Source organism: Coptis chinensis, chromosome 6, assembly GCF_015680905.1.
Source record: "Coptis chinensis isolate HL-2020 chromosome 6, ASM1568090v1, whole genome shotgun sequence".
Classification (NCBI taxonomy): domain Eukaryota; kingdom Viridiplantae; phylum Streptophyta; class Magnoliopsida; order Ranunculales; family Ranunculaceae; genus Coptis; species Coptis chinensis.
The window spans coordinates 3,346,017-3,360,999 of record NC_141461.1 but is presented as its reverse complement, the minus strand read 5'-3'; the positions used below and the strand labels follow the sequence as shown (position 1 = coordinate 3,360,999).

General features: G+C 34.6%; 4 protein-coding genes across 4 annotated transcripts; 3 read left to right on the top strand and 1 right to left on the bottom strand.

Annotated features, from left to right (window-relative positions):
• The first annotated feature begins 546 nt into the window (after positions 1 to 546).
• LOC147490789 (agamous-like MADS-box protein AGL62) lies at positions 547 to 1,125 on the top strand. Its single transcript, XM_086567111.1, has one exon. It carries the CDS (start codon positions 547 to 549, stop codon positions 1,123 to 1,125), a length of 579 nt encoding a protein of 192 aa, XP_086423237.1.
• Positions 1,126 to 1,920: 795 nt separating this feature from the next.
• On the bottom strand, positions 1,921 to 5,699 carry RBL10 (RHOMBOID-like protein 10). Its single transcript, XM_086565675.1, has 9 exons — positions 5,379 to 5,699; positions 4,831 to 5,096; positions 4,456 to 4,510; positions 4,294 to 4,374; positions 4,120 to 4,216; positions 3,852 to 3,919; positions 3,178 to 3,276; positions 2,534 to 2,575; positions 1,921 to 2,222 (listed from the first exon to the last, which is right to left on the bottom strand). Exons 1-9 carry the CDS (start codon positions 5,538 to 5,540, stop codon positions 2,079 to 2,081), a joined length of 1,014 nt encoding a protein of 337 aa, XP_086421801.1. The 5' UTR covers positions 5,541 to 5,699; the 3' UTR covers positions 1,921 to 2,078.
• A 918-nt stretch (positions 5,700 to 6,617) lies between these two features.
• On the top strand, positions 6,618 to 8,409 carry LOC147490787 (F-box/RNI-like superfamily protein). The gene is made up of 3 exons (XM_086566232.1): positions 6,618 to 7,491; positions 7,585 to 7,862; positions 7,951 to 8,409. The coding sequence occupies exons 1-3, from the start codon at positions 6,738 to 6,740 to the stop codon at positions 8,185 to 8,187; spliced, it is 1,269 nt and encodes a 422-aa protein (XP_086422358.1). The 5' UTR covers positions 6,618 to 6,737; the 3' UTR covers positions 8,188 to 8,409.
• A 3,682-nt stretch (positions 8,410 to 12,091) lies between these two features.
• Positions 12,092 to 13,894, top strand: LOC147490786 (small heat shock protein, chloroplastic-like). Its single transcript, XM_086565828.1, has 2 exons — positions 12,092 to 12,427; positions 13,335 to 13,894. The coding sequence occupies exons 1-2, from the start codon at positions 12,163 to 12,165 to the stop codon at positions 13,724 to 13,726; spliced, it is 657 nt and encodes a 218-aa protein (XP_086421954.1). The 5' UTR covers positions 12,092 to 12,162; the 3' UTR covers positions 13,727 to 13,894.
• The last annotated feature ends 1,089 nt before the right edge of the window (positions 13,895 to 14,983 follow it).

Here is a 14,983-nt window from a genome sequence, read left to right as displayed (position 1 = left end):
TTAAAATCTTACCAAAAAACATACACACAGCAACAAGGAGCAAATTTGGAAGGAACTTTTGACCTTTTAAACACAAAATTTATCAAAACCAGACCGTTGGACAATTGTTCACGGCCGCTTATAGACAATTTATAATAGATATATGCATACTTAAAATGCACCTCATTAGTCACCAAGCAATGTGGTTTCTACACCGTGCCTCGCCTTGTCCTAGCCGCGTCCCCCTAACAGTTACTTAATTTTGATTACCGGCCAAACTAATGATTTTCTTTTTCTAGTACTACCAAATATTCTTCAAATTCATTTAGGATATTGCAATTTTCAAATTTGGTGACTAAACTATTACAAAGATGTAAATAATGGAATGTACAAAAATAGAGGAAAAAAAAAAAAATTTCAAGTAGCCTTGAGGTTGCTATATATCTAAGTCCTCAACCCACTTGACTCCTCACTCCTTATAGGTTTTTATCTTTGGTAGCTCTCTATGTAACCTTCTTTGTCCAAACAAGCTTCTCTTCTTATTCTTCTCTTCCATCTTCTCTCAATATGCCCAAGAAAACAGCAGGGCGCAAGAAGATTGATATTGAAAAGATTGAAAACCATGAACGCCTACAAGTAGCTTTTTCCAAGCGTCGCCTTGGGGTTTTCACCAAGGCCAATGAAATTGGCACCCGATGTGGTGCCCAAACAGCTGTTGTTGTCTACTCTCCAGCGGGTAAGGCCTATTCTTATGGCCACCCAAATGTAGAAACTGTGTTAGACCGCTACCTTAACAATGCCCCTGCCCCTGATGATGATGCTCCTACAGCATTAGAAGCCTATCGTAATGTAACTATACATGAGCTCAACCAACAGTACAACGACTTGCGTGACCAGTTGGAAGCAGAAGTGATCCGAGGGAAGATGCTCAAAGCTAATAAAGAAGTAGCTGCCTTCCAAGCCTGGTTGAACAGGCCACTAGAAAGTTTTAGTCTGCGTGACCTTGAGATAATGCAGAAGGCTATGCAACATTTAAAGTCTAATGTGAATGAGAAACTTAAGGAGCTGGCTGGATCTTCCTCCTCATTTGTGGTTTCTAATCTGGATGAATCGGTTGATGATCCCTCCATTCCAGATATCCAGTGACAAAAAACAATAGTACTTTTGTTGTTCCGCATAACTAGGGGGGTTACATGTATTAGTTGGTTTTGTTAATGTTGGATTAGTCCTCATGTATGGTTCTAAAATATATCTGATTATAGATCAAATAAAAAAAAAAAATCACCATTGAATGAATTAGAATTATTGCTATGATATGATTCAAATTTTGCCTAAAAATCTTTACTGTTGGAAGAAAACCCTTGTAAAAGTTTTATTTCTTTCAAGTAATCAACCCATCACACCATTAATCTACAAAGCCATATTAACGTAACGAAAGCAGGACACATCATGGTTAAGTTGTCTAAACATTCTGTTTGGACGTTGTTCTGCTTCTGCTTAGTACATTCTCGAAAATGCAGATGAATTTCAAGAGAGGATATGGTGGTGCATATTTCCCTACTCTTTCAATATAGGCGTTTTCCCTCATTATGTTCAATATTTAAGAAAATTAAATCAATTATTCATACTTCAGTTTTTCAGACTTGCTGCTTTCGTGGAACACAAATTTCCATAAAGACATCTGACACTATCTGCTTTTCTTCTTCTCTCTTTTTCTTTGTTCCGCCAAAAGCATATTATGTATGTAAGCTAGTAAACTCAGATGCGTTTAAGCAAAAATGTGTTGCTCTGAAACTGTATATAACACTGAGCACATCAGTACTAGTAAAAGCCTCAACATTTGAAACTTCGGGAATTGGAAATTTTTAGCTCCCACAAATTTTCTCGATGCCTCAAGTACTTCACAGAAATATCAAGAAAAGAAACTCAAGAAGTAATAACTTTTAAAGAAACAAAAGAAACTTTGTTACTATATCATGAGTGATGTATGACAGTGTACATGAGAAGCAATTTAGGACTTCTTTTCAATTACATCATTTTCAATTATAATAAGCTCAAGCAAGCTGTGTTTCAGATATTGCATATACGAATTCTGTACTTCACTTTAATTTTTTCCAGCTTGTGAGATAAGAAATTGGAGCTCTGTCAGCATATATTGGTCTCCCATCCTGAGACTTGGACTGGTATCTCCATGCAGGGCCCAGTAACCATGATGTAGCAGCTCCACCAAGCAACCCTCCTACCTGAAAATGTGATATCAGGTCAAAGCAGATCCTTCAAAATACAAGTATTTTTATTTATTATTAGTATCACTATTATTATTGTTTTTATTATCATTATTATTTTCCTGTTACTAGTAGAGTAGTAGATCACATTTTAGGACATTTTGTCAAGTGATATTTCTCATAGGGTAGATGTGCTGCATACAGAACACATTTAATAAGCACATGGCAGGGTGCCGGCTAGGTGACTAACCGAACTTCAGAGTTGAACAACTGACCAGAATTAGTTAGGCATTTGCCCCTAAAATCTACACTGCTGTACGTATACTTACATGCCCCCAGTTATCAATGCCTTTTGATAAAATCCCGATAGCCTGCAACCAGAATTCACTTTAGTTATTCATCAGATATCCAGCTAAAATCAATGAAAAGGCAAATCACTATCTAAGTCAACAGGGTAAAAAATCAGTATGTACTCTGTCTTTAACTTCCATTTGGAATCTTACTCAAAAGCTTAATTTTTTAATCTTAAACTATTATGCAGAATTTATTTTCTCTTCACTTAGTGATACCTGAACAATTAGGATAAGTTCCTTGGGATTTAGCTTATATTATACAGTTTAAGAAAGCATTATAATTACCATGCCAAATTAATGTTATGATCGCCATAACAACTGCTATAATGGTTGGAAGCAGTGGACTGCCTAGAAAAAAAATTATTGGGATGATTAAAAATGGTTATGAAGTCATTTTTAAATCTCAATGCAAAAGGAGAAGGTAAGACCTCCAGACATCATGATAAAAAAATGGTTAAGAATAAAAGCAGTTGCTGTTTTTGAGGAATCGTTTATTAAAATTGGTAAAGCTTGAGAAGGAGTATTTAACATGGCTGAGCTACATGTTTTCCAATTTATTGAGTTAGATTCTAGCGAAATGTCAGTTATTTTGAAACTGTTTGATGAAGAGAAAGCCATACCATATTGAGGGCAATTACACGTGCTACTTGCTGCAAATCTTCTGTCCCACCCCCAAAGAGACTTCTATGCCTTAGTACAAAGACTGCAAAGGATCCAACCTGGTCGTACAACAAGAGCTCAAGCATAAGAGATCAAGAAAAATAAATAAGTAAATAAATAGAGAACTTGAAGTGTAGGTTAAATGATTGATTGAAAACTCTAAATTTATACCTAAATGGCAATGAGTTTTACATGGTTTTGGCCTTCAGGAAGGCATTACTAAAGGTAAAGCTGTTACAGTTCAATAGCTTGGAACATCATGTTGTTATCAGTAAGTTATGATTTCACATGTCAGACGCATCTGAACACACTTCAACACAGTTTGTGCATCAGGTTTATGGTGTCCATTCGCAGTATCTTACAGAATTTCATATTGTTATCACAATATACTTGTTCGAACTTTCCTCTATGTCATGGACAATCCATTTGTTAAGAATGAAAACCTTCACATGCCACACAAATGTCAAGCAGATATGATCTTTCAACCAGGTTGTTAGGACTTAGCATATCAGACACCAGCATACATGTTGTGTCCTTGTTGTTTACACCATTTGTAATTTACTCATCTTTTGAAGTGCCCTTGTGAAAAAACAAAGTATGAATTATGCAATAAAACTGAATCAAGACTACATACCACTCCAAAAATGGCCCCTGAAGCACCAACTGCAGGTGCTTTGCAAAACCAATAACTTGCTGCGCAACCTGTACTCTTGAAACTATTGGATCAGAATATGAACTGGATCTTGCTGCTACGGATGTAAACGATCCAGGCGCATTTACTTTAATAGACATGGCCTTACCCTATGAAAGTCCAATCCCATGAGTTGGCCCGTCTACATCCGTAGTCCAAGGTATGGACATTGGCGAACAATGTATATTACATTAGGTATATGAGTTGTTACTTGCAATTGCAGACGTAAAATACACTGCAAGAAATCTTCTAGGACCACTGATATTCTCCATGGTGGGACCAACAGAGTTCAGAGAATAACAATTGACCTGAAAGAAACAAAAGCTGTTCAGTTAACAAATCAGTAGTAACATCACAGATTTAGTACGCAAGTTCAATACCAGACCATGAGGTGCCCAACATTTGCATGAAGAAAGGATGAAGTGGCCAACCTCCATAACTGTCCTTTGTCAATGAGGCTGTTAATCTGTAGACATAACATACTTATGAATCTTAGTGAGCACATAGAAAGAAAATCATAAATGCAAACCAATTTTCTTATTCAAACCTTAGCTCCCCAGAGCACCAGCTTTCCATGGCTTGCAAGTTGTGCAACATATGCTCTGACCAAAGAAAACCATCAAATAAGGTACTGTTCTTCTTTCCCGTAAAATAAAAGGGTACACCTAAATGATCATTGCTTAATAAAAAATTTATATCAATAACACTATCCAGATTAACACATAGGACCTGTTTGATTCAATACATTCCTGTGGATAATATAGGTTTTCCGAGAATACACCATTTATTCATTCATGTGTGGTTGAACGAAAGTAGGGCAGGAATTTTTTTTTTTAAGACATTTCAAGTTAAAGCCAAGTGCACTTCAATTTTTATCATAGGAGAAGTAGAACAATCCGATTTCAAGATATTTTATACTCACAAGACATTGATTGCAATGAGGACATTAGTCCATAGTCTTCCATTGAAGGGTTTTCTGGCATTTCTGCTAGGTGTCTCCAGAAATGGTTTCCTCTCATCTCCAAAACCACTTATACTTCCGTTGTTGCCAAAGTAGTATAAGCAAGATGAACATGTATTGGACATGGAAACACGTGATTCAAGAAACTCAACCCCCTTGAATAATAATACTACTCTTTCATTCCAGGCATCCTTAAATCCATGCACATGAGCAAAATGAGTGAATTCCTGTTGATTGCATGAAATGATTATATATCCTAATATCCTAATTACAAGTATTGACATAGAGTGATTCTGTTTCCGTTCTCGAATACCATAGTGATATCGTAAACAGTTTAAATAATGGTTCTTTATTGGAAACATAAACACTAGTCATTTTATTGCATTGCTTGTTTTCTCTGACAAACTTGTACATCAAGTAATGACAAAATTTCATCCTTGGGCAGCTTAAATTTGAGGAGTAGTATGAATTTAAAGTATGAAGCTGAAAAAGAAAGAATATAAAGTTACCTTGAAGGAAGAGCGAAGGAGAAGGTGAAGGTGGTTGGGAGTGCGAAGAGTGACGATATTGCCCACGCGAAGAGCAGCAGCTGTGGTTAAGAGGTGTGCTGGGGTTGGGGTATTTCTGGGATTAGGAAATCTTTGTGGAGAAGGTAAAGCTCCTATGCCCATCTTCTTCTTCTTTGTCAATGCCGTCAATTTCAACCCAGTTAACTAAACAGAACCGACATTTCTTATATGCCGGAGTGTTCTAAGTTCCGATATATATCGCTAGTTTGCATCTCACACTTGATATTTTAACGTACAACACTAATCAGCTCATCACGCCTTTGACGCTAACGTAAACGTGACATAACACCACCATATACCAAGAACCTAGTAGGTGCCGCACTTGGTCCATTATTTGTTGTGACTTAAGATCCTAAATAGTTAAAAGCCCAGTCGAGCCCATAGTCTATCAACTATTGTTGATTAAGACAACACTAACCCATTACAATTGACTTTATTATCAAGTGTTATTGAGTGGATCACACATAATGAGAGTAAATAATTTAAAGTCTGGAATACATTGGATTTGCTATATCATACTTTTTTAGGAAAATTTGTAGCTGGCAGGCCGTTAAGGTATCGAATACATTGGATTTGCAATATCATAATTTTGTTAAATAGATTTTCTTGTTAGTTTTGTATGTCAAAATTTGTATATTGCATATATATTAGGATATAATTGGAATAAAATTATCTGAAAAACGGTCCTGTCCATATTATTTGTCTTTTCCAGTTTTTTTTTTGTCTTTGCAAATTATTTTAGCATCAAATACGAGTTTTTCAGTTATTTTCATTTGGAATCTGTCTTATCGGATGGTTTCAAAATCAATGGATGAGTTCTCATCCATCCTTGGGTGCATTGGTGCAACTCTTTCAAGTTTAAAGTTTAAACAAGAAGTTGCTCATTTCCCATCCCTGGTTAGCATGATCGAGGAGTTATTATTGACCAGTTTGAAGTGGTGTTTTTCATTGGAGATCTCTTTTCATTGGGCCTCCATAGAGCCTCTGTTAAATCTCAATGAAAGTGTAGTAGCATTGCCGAATCCATGGACTATTTTCAGTCTTCAGTGAGTTGGGAGTTGGGACCACTGACCACACTTTAGAGGCGCCAGCCAAAAACCCTAATAATACTAGATTTGAAACATTAAAAAAAAACGGTATAATCCTCAAAACCACACTTTGTCCAAATTTCAAATGTTTGAAAACAAAGCGGGCCATTTCACAAACCCTTTCCTTGTTTTTAAATTTTAAACTCAACCTCTTTTATTATATAATCACCATTTCCAAGCTCTCTCTCTCTCTCTCTTTCAAATCTCTCAAATGGATGCATTACCAGAAGCAATGATTCAAAACATTCTTTCCAACATGAAAAACGCTAGAGATGTAGCTACTTGCAACACTGTTTCTAAACGTTGGAAACAAACAACCCCATTCATTCGTAGTCTTTATTTTCCTCGTAATTGTTTCGACGACGTTGTAACCACAGAAGAAAGTAATAGCCCAGATTCAATTATTTCCAGTTTGGTATCAACCATTGTTTGTTTAGATGAACTTGTTGTTTACTGTCCATTTTCCGTTACTGGACTCTCGCATTGGTTAACAATGAGTAAACATTCTCTTCGTCATCTTGAGCTTCGTATGGATAATCTTCATGACAAGGCGGGTGTTGTATTAGAAACTCCTAATAAATTGGATTGTATTGATTCAGTTCGAGGTTTGGAGAGTTTGAAGCTTTGGGGTGTGTTAATGAACCAATCTCCTAAATGGGGTGGGTTTGAAAGGATGAAGGTTCTTGAAATAGTTGGGGCTAGATTGAAAGACGACGCGCTTTCGGATGCCATTCGAGCTTGCCCAAATCTTACTAACTTGTCTTTACTTGGTTGTGATGGTGTTAGATCTGTTTCAATTGTATTGGAGCAATTGGTTCAGTGTAGATTGGATTTTTACGGGTCGGGTAATTGCTCTCTCTATGTGAAATCACCAATGATTCAAGAGCTTGAGGTGCAAGGTTGTAGTTGGATTCAAGTTAATCAGACTAATTGTTTGAAAACCCTCTCAATAGCGAACAATACAGGTACATTTTACATATCTTGAAACTCTTTCTAGAATTCAAAAGGTCTAATTTCGATTCATTTCTAATTTGATTTCTATCATTTATATCTTTTAGGTAGAGTTTATAGAGTAGATTTTGGAAAACTTTCGTCGCTCGAGTTCTTGTCCATAAGAGGTGTCCAGTGGTGTTGGGAAGCCGTTAGCACTATGCTTCGATTCGCTAGTGCCGTGAAGCATTTGATTATGAAAGTCGAATTCGCAGGAGACGATGCATTGCAGCCCTTTCCGGAGATCGATTTGGTTGAATTCTTTAATAGCCATCCCAAACTCCAGCGATTTGAGATGCATGGAGCAATGTTTGCGGCATTGTGCCAGAAGAATAGTCTAAGAAATGTGAGTTTAATTACCTTGTTATTCCAAACATGCCTAGACTAGTTTCTAGCTTGAATAGTATAATTGAATCTCAAATTTTGTTTTATAGGTGAACTCAAAATTTGTGATTCCGAGCTTGGAGGAGGTCGTGATTACTGTGAGATCGCCGCTAAATGCTGAGCAAAAGATGAACACTCTTGAGTCATTACTAAAGTATGGAAAGAATCTGAAAAGAATGGTGATAAGAATACTTCAAATGAAAAACTCTCATAGTTCTGCAGATGAATTTTTTGAGGATATTTGCAGGTTTAGATACATGAACAGCAAGATAGTGTCCATTGAATAAAAGTGGAAGGAATGGAGGCTCTATAGTTTGGTCCCTCTACTCTAGTCCCACATTTAATTGGTTCGGATTGTCTTATAACCGGAAGAGTCGATTCTGCTTTTTTAATTTGTTATTGTTACTGATTGATACAATATCAATCCGCATTTGAAATTGTTCTTCTTAGAGTTCATGTAGACTATTACTTGCTTAATCTAATTCAAAAAAATATTCATTCTTCATTTATTAGCCCGTGCTCAATATGGCTATGATCATTTCATCATTCACAATTTCAGAGCTACTTTAGGTAAAATGAAATTCCTTCTAAACCAAGAACCTGGAACCTTTGCACATGTTTCTGCTTCATGTGTAAGTGTGTAACTAGGGGTGGAACTTGGGTTGGGTTGGGTTAGCCCAAGCCCGATAGACTAAAACCCAATTTTTGTTGGTCCTAGGCTAACATTTCAGATCCGTGGTCTGGGCTTGGCCTTGTAAACTCAAATCGATAGTTTTTAGAATATCAAATAACCATGGAACCTTTTTGGAGAGTATGAGTATATATTTTCATTCCTATTTTTTGATATTTGTTTATTTATAAAGATTTATTCTTATCAAAAATAAGATTGAGAATATCAATTTAAGAGAGAATAATTGGATCAATTAGGTTAGTTTTCTCTTTGATTTAGTTAGAATATTGCAATTTTGGTGTTATTTACCTCTTAACTTATTTATTTAACCGTGAAAAGGTGTTGAGTTACTCATTATTTAACATCGAAACTTGACTAACCCGAGTTGGGCTTGGACTGAAAATTTAAGGACCGACTAGGGTTTGGTCCCGAGCTCGAGTTGAATCATTTGAAACTGGGGTTAGGCCTCAACTCGACCCAACCTGCCCAAGTTCCACCACTATGTGTAACAATACAAGTAGGAGTGCAAACGGATAGGTTCGGATTCGGATATGATTGTATCCAAATCAAATAATATATTAAAAATTTAAAAATCGAATCCGATTTAAATGCAAATATAATAATATCCGATCTGAAAATTAATATTAATTAAAATTTTATTTGTTTTGAATAATTTATTTTACCACTATAAAAACTATTATAAATATATATATTTGTCATTTATTATTATTATTTTGTTATTATAGTTTTATATTATTAGTTTATGATTTTATATAATATTTTATACAATAATAAATAAATAAATTATATATAATAAATATTAATTTTTTAAATCGGATCGGATATTTTCGGATGCGGATATGGCAGTATCCGAATCCGTATCCAAAACCAATTTGGACATAAAAAAATTATGCGAATCCGATATCCGAAATTTTCAAATAATATCCGATTTTTTAGGATTCCGATATGTGGACATCCACTTGCACCTCTTATGTACAAGTATGCCAAATAGTAGCTTGTTGTGAGTCGTGACTGTACTGCTGCAGTCGTGACTGTACTGCTGCAGCAGCACCTAGTACATTCCTTGTGCAATTTCAAACATCCAAGGACTCTTTCACGTAATTGGATATTTGGATGATAGGAGGGCCAAATTGTCATGGACTCATGGAACAAAAAGTAGGTGACTTACCCACACTTCACACTGATCACATCAGCCGTTGTGTACTATTGGATGAGAAGTAATGACTAATGAGGTATGTTATAGATATCAATCCAAAATTGCCAAATTTCCTAACCGATTTCAGGGAAGATTGAGTTTACAATTTCTATAGTCTAACTTCATTAGACACAAAAAACGAATCTATCTAATAAAACACAATGGTGTGGGGCCCAAATAACTCCATCTAAAAATTACCATCATTTTTCTAAGTTGTGACATCAAAAAAAATAAATCAATCCCAAAAAAAGATGCTCCTTTATTAAAAACACCTGGGATCTATTGGATCTTATTCTTCAAACAAACTATGTATGTCCTATCCTTCCTTCCTTCCCAAACTAACTCTAGAAAAACAATTTTTGTTTCATTTCCACAACCAACACAGTAAATGAGTATAGTTTTTTGCATTTAAATGAGGTCCGACTTTTGTTTTCATTCTTAATCAATCTTTTGTTATTTTGTGTTATTCAAAAGTAGTTTCAAACAAACTTAATTAAAGGTTGGACAAGTTGAATTGTTGTTCTTAAATCGATGGTTCATGTAGACTATTGCATGGTTGATCTTTTTCTCAAACCAAATTGGTGATTTAGATAAAATGACTTCAAAAATCATTCTTCATTTATTAATAAAATGGATTTTGACAAGAAAATTTGGCTAGGATCATTTCATCATTCACATTTCAGATAATTTAGGTAAAATTATTTTATGTTCCTTCTTGGTTCGAACTTGTTTATTCAACCTTTTGTATGATTACCTTTGTGGTTTAATTAGTATTTTAATTATGAAGGGTTAGGTTGAGATTTTAGACATATAGGTGCCACTTTGTTGGTAAGTTGAAATTACGCCCATTTTCAGGCTTGTAAATTCTTAATGCATTCATCTATACCTAGGTTGGGCTGCGAACCACATAAATCAAATAAAATAAAACTTCTTAATATGTCTAAAATAATGGAGCAATATGTCCTCTTTGTATCTTAAGTTCTTAATTAGACTTTAGTTTCTATGCAAAGCTTTATTATTGTCAAAAATAAAGTTAAAAAATATCAATTTAAAAGGCAATAATTGAATCATACCAAATCGGTTAGTTTTCTCTTTGATTTAGTTAGAATATTTGAAAATTTTGGTGTTATTTGGATAGTTCAAAACTCCAAAGCAAGTATTTAACCGCAGAAAAGTGGGCCTATGCTAAGTTAACTTTGATTGTTTAAAGATTTCAAACCCGAGATCGAACTAACCAACCATCCCCCCAAAAAATGTAATTTGATTCCAAGCCAAATGACAAATTTAAAAATGTAATCTTTGTTATTTATGTTGAATGCTTTTGTTCATTCATTCATTCCACTGGACTCGGGTTAGACCTCATTCATTCCACCACCACTATGTGTAACTGTACATTTGATTCATTCTTTATGTACAATGCTTTAGCAGCACCTGTACACTCATAAATTGGATGTTTGGAATTTTTTATGACAGGAATAAAATGAGGTCCAAATTGTTTGGACTCATGGAACAAAATGTTCAGTTCATGTTCTTGCCCACACTTCATAGTGATCATGTATAATTGTTCCTGTATTATTGGATGAAATATTATAACTAATGAGGTATGTTATAGATATCAATCAAAAATTGCCAAATTTCCTAACCGATTTTCAGTGAGGATAATGTTAACTCCAAATTTTAGGCTAACTTCATTAGACACAAAAACGAATTATTATTGTACACTCTTGATTGTCCATTCTGAAATTGTACACAATGTATCATGTAGAACAAAATTGATTTGGCAGTCGGCACTGAAATGATACTAGTGCGATTTCCAAGCCGCATGCTTTAGGCTGTTAGCTACAGGTACCTGGTCAGCAACTCCACAGATCCACTACAGCAAGGAATAAGTTACAGTATCATGCAATCAAACTGAAATGGGCTAATATTATTGGCCGAAACCCGAAATCTGTTCAAAACCCGAATAAAATATCCGCACCGAATTTTATTTGAACCCGACAAAATCCGAACCCAAACCCAAACCGAAATAATCCACAGATGCTTGGCCCATGTACCATTTCTGTAGTAAAACGGTAAAACCCAAATAACCACCTGATTCAGATTCAATAAAAATGTACCATCATGGTGGATTGGTGCACAAGAAAAGACAAGATGACAAAAACCACACTTTATACCTTTACCTTTATTAAGGAAAGGATTATTAGTTATTACCTATAATTAAGAGATAAAGTAAAGATTAACTAACAACTAATAACGAATCCAGAACCTTCTAACTTTGTCTATAAAAACCACACTTTCTCACAACACTCACACACCATTTCTCTCACTCTGTTTTAAAACCCTAGATAAACCCTGATATCTTGTTTTTTTTTCACAATGGCTTCATCCGTTATGCTTGGGAAAATGCCTGTTGTTCAAAACTTAGGACCATCTGTTGCTGCTGCTGCTTTGCCTCCAAAGTCAGCTAGGATAAAAGTTGGTCCTTTTACTATCAGTAATGCTGCTGTGAAAGATTATCATGAGTCGGACAAAAATGCTACTGCTGATGACAATGAACTTAATGTTCTTGATTTTTTCCGTTCTATTGGTCTTGTTGATGCACGTCCTTCTCGTCCTGCTACTTCACCAACCTTCTCTGCTGGTAGTATATAATTTCTCTGTTTTTAGTTCAGTGAATATATGTGATGTTGTTTTTGTTGATCAACTGTTTATAAGTGTTTGATGAATGGGCTGGGTTTTATAATAATGAGTTATTCTTCATGTTTCTTTAATGTCTGATGAGATCTATGGTTCATCTTGTAATGGTATATTTGGCTTGTTTTTTTATGAAAGGGGTATGCTGATAATGAGTTTTTTTATGGGAGATATATGAAGTATATTGGTTATGGGTATGTTTTATTACATGTTTGTTTTGGTTATGGGTTTTTGATCCAAAGTTTCTGATGGGGTTTTTTCATTTTTTGGGTTTTGGTTATGTTGTTCATGTTGTATTTTGGGGTTTCTTCATATATCATAATATCTTTGTGTTTTATTGTCTAATATATCTCTGTTTTGGAGTTTCTTTTATGTGATTCAAGGTTTTTGTTGTATCTGAACTCGTATGGAAATGGTCTATTATTCATCTTGTTATGGTAATGGGTTTTGGGGTTGGTTGATGTTTCATATATTCCGATATGATGTTGGGGTTGTTTTCATTTTGTCAAATACCTTTGTCTTTTGTACTCCTTTTGTGTGAGTCAACATTTTTTTGGTATATGACCTTGCATTGTATGGACTAGTTATCTGGTTCTCCATAGTTGAAGTAGTGGCTCTATCTGATGGGTGTTTGCGGTTTACTTCATGAATGCTTCTTTTCTGATGTTGGGGTTATTTTTATCTACTTCAAATGTTTTTGTTTCCCAACATCTAGGGCTTATGTGGTTATTTTTTTAAGCGATATATTGGTCTATAGTTAATCTTGTTATGCTTCTGGGTCTGAACTCTACTACTTTATTATGTATAGCATATATAAATATTTCTGATTAAATCTCCTTCCTTACTATATGCAGATGTCATTGAGCCTGTCTCCACACCTAGGAGCATAGGCGAGTTTTTTGGCATGTTGGGTGAGCTCGCCGATCAACCATTTCAGTCGGCAACTCGTGGAAAGAACTGGAGCAGAAAGGATGAGGATGAAGCAATGCAGTTGAAGATTGATATGCCAGGACTAGGCAAGGAACATGTCAAAGTTACTGTTGAGGAGGACCTTCTGATTATCAAAGGAGAAGCTGATACTGAAGCAGGGAGTGGAAACAATTACTCCACTAAGTTTGTGATTGGGAAAGATCGTTTCAAGGTTGATAAGATCCAGGCTGAGATGAAGAATGGTGTGCTGAAGGTGACTGTCCCTAAGCTCAAGTATGAGGAGAGGAAGAATGTTGTTCAGGTTACTGTGGTTTGAATCTGTTTAGAGGACTGACTGAGTGGTTTTAGTACGTTCTTCATGTTTATGGTTTATTTCTGCATATTTTGCACAGCAAACTTTCAAAAGACATCTTGATGTTTGTATATGTTCAAACTCAGACTTGGATGATGTTGAATATCAATTACAAATGCTGTTTTGTTTAAATGCCTTGATTTCAATCTTCATTTATCGTATATATGTTGGTTTGCCTATACCATGTATCGAAATTTCAGGTGAAATATCGATATTACGAATTGAGTGCGTACCTTGTAAAGTAATCAGGAAATTGGGTATATTCCTCTATAAAAACTGAAATTTGACATCTGTTTCAAATTTCAGACTGACTTTTACAATTTTGACCTCTTTTATCAGTCCCAACTAAAGAAGCCAACTACCAACAAAAAAAACTACGTACTAAATTAGTTACCAAAAGAGTAGTTGGTTAATCAAAATAACTAAAATTCATCTAAAATCTACAAAATTCTAATTAAAAGTTAAATGAATTTTTGGAGAGACCAAAACAAAGTGGAAAAAACTTTAAAAATGGAAAAAATGTATGTAATTACAACTAATTTTAATACAGCTTTAACCATTTAAAATGCATCTCTGATAATTTTGAATAACATGTTTAAGCTTGATGTAATTCAAATTGTGAAATTGTGAAACAACAAATAGTTTTTTTTTATAAGACAATTATATTATTTGATTGCAGTACATCTTGGAACAATACACACGCACTTTTGCTTGATGAGTGGCCTCGATTGACACACCAGAAAATTGGGTATAGGTACACAGATGCAATTTTTTTAAGTTCAATTCAGAGGAAATAGCAAACTTTTTTTTTGTTTTTCCTCCATAAAAACTGAAATTTGACATCTGTCTCAAATTTCAGACGACTTTTACAATTTTGACCTCTTTTATTAGTCCCAACTAAAAAAACCAACTACCAACAAAAAAAACTACCTACTAAATTAGTTACCAAAAGAATAGTGGGTTAATCAAAATTACTAAAATTCATTCAAAATTTACAAAATTCTAATTAAAAGTGGGATGAATTTCTGGAAAGACCAAAACAAGGTGGAAAAAACTTTAAAAACGGAAAAAATGTATGTTAATTACAACTAATTTCAATACAGCTTTTAACAATTTAAAATCGTTTCGATAATTTTGAATAACATGTTTAAAACGATATAATTCAAATTGTGAAATTGTGAAACAACAAATAATTTTTTTTTTATAAGACAATTATATTAT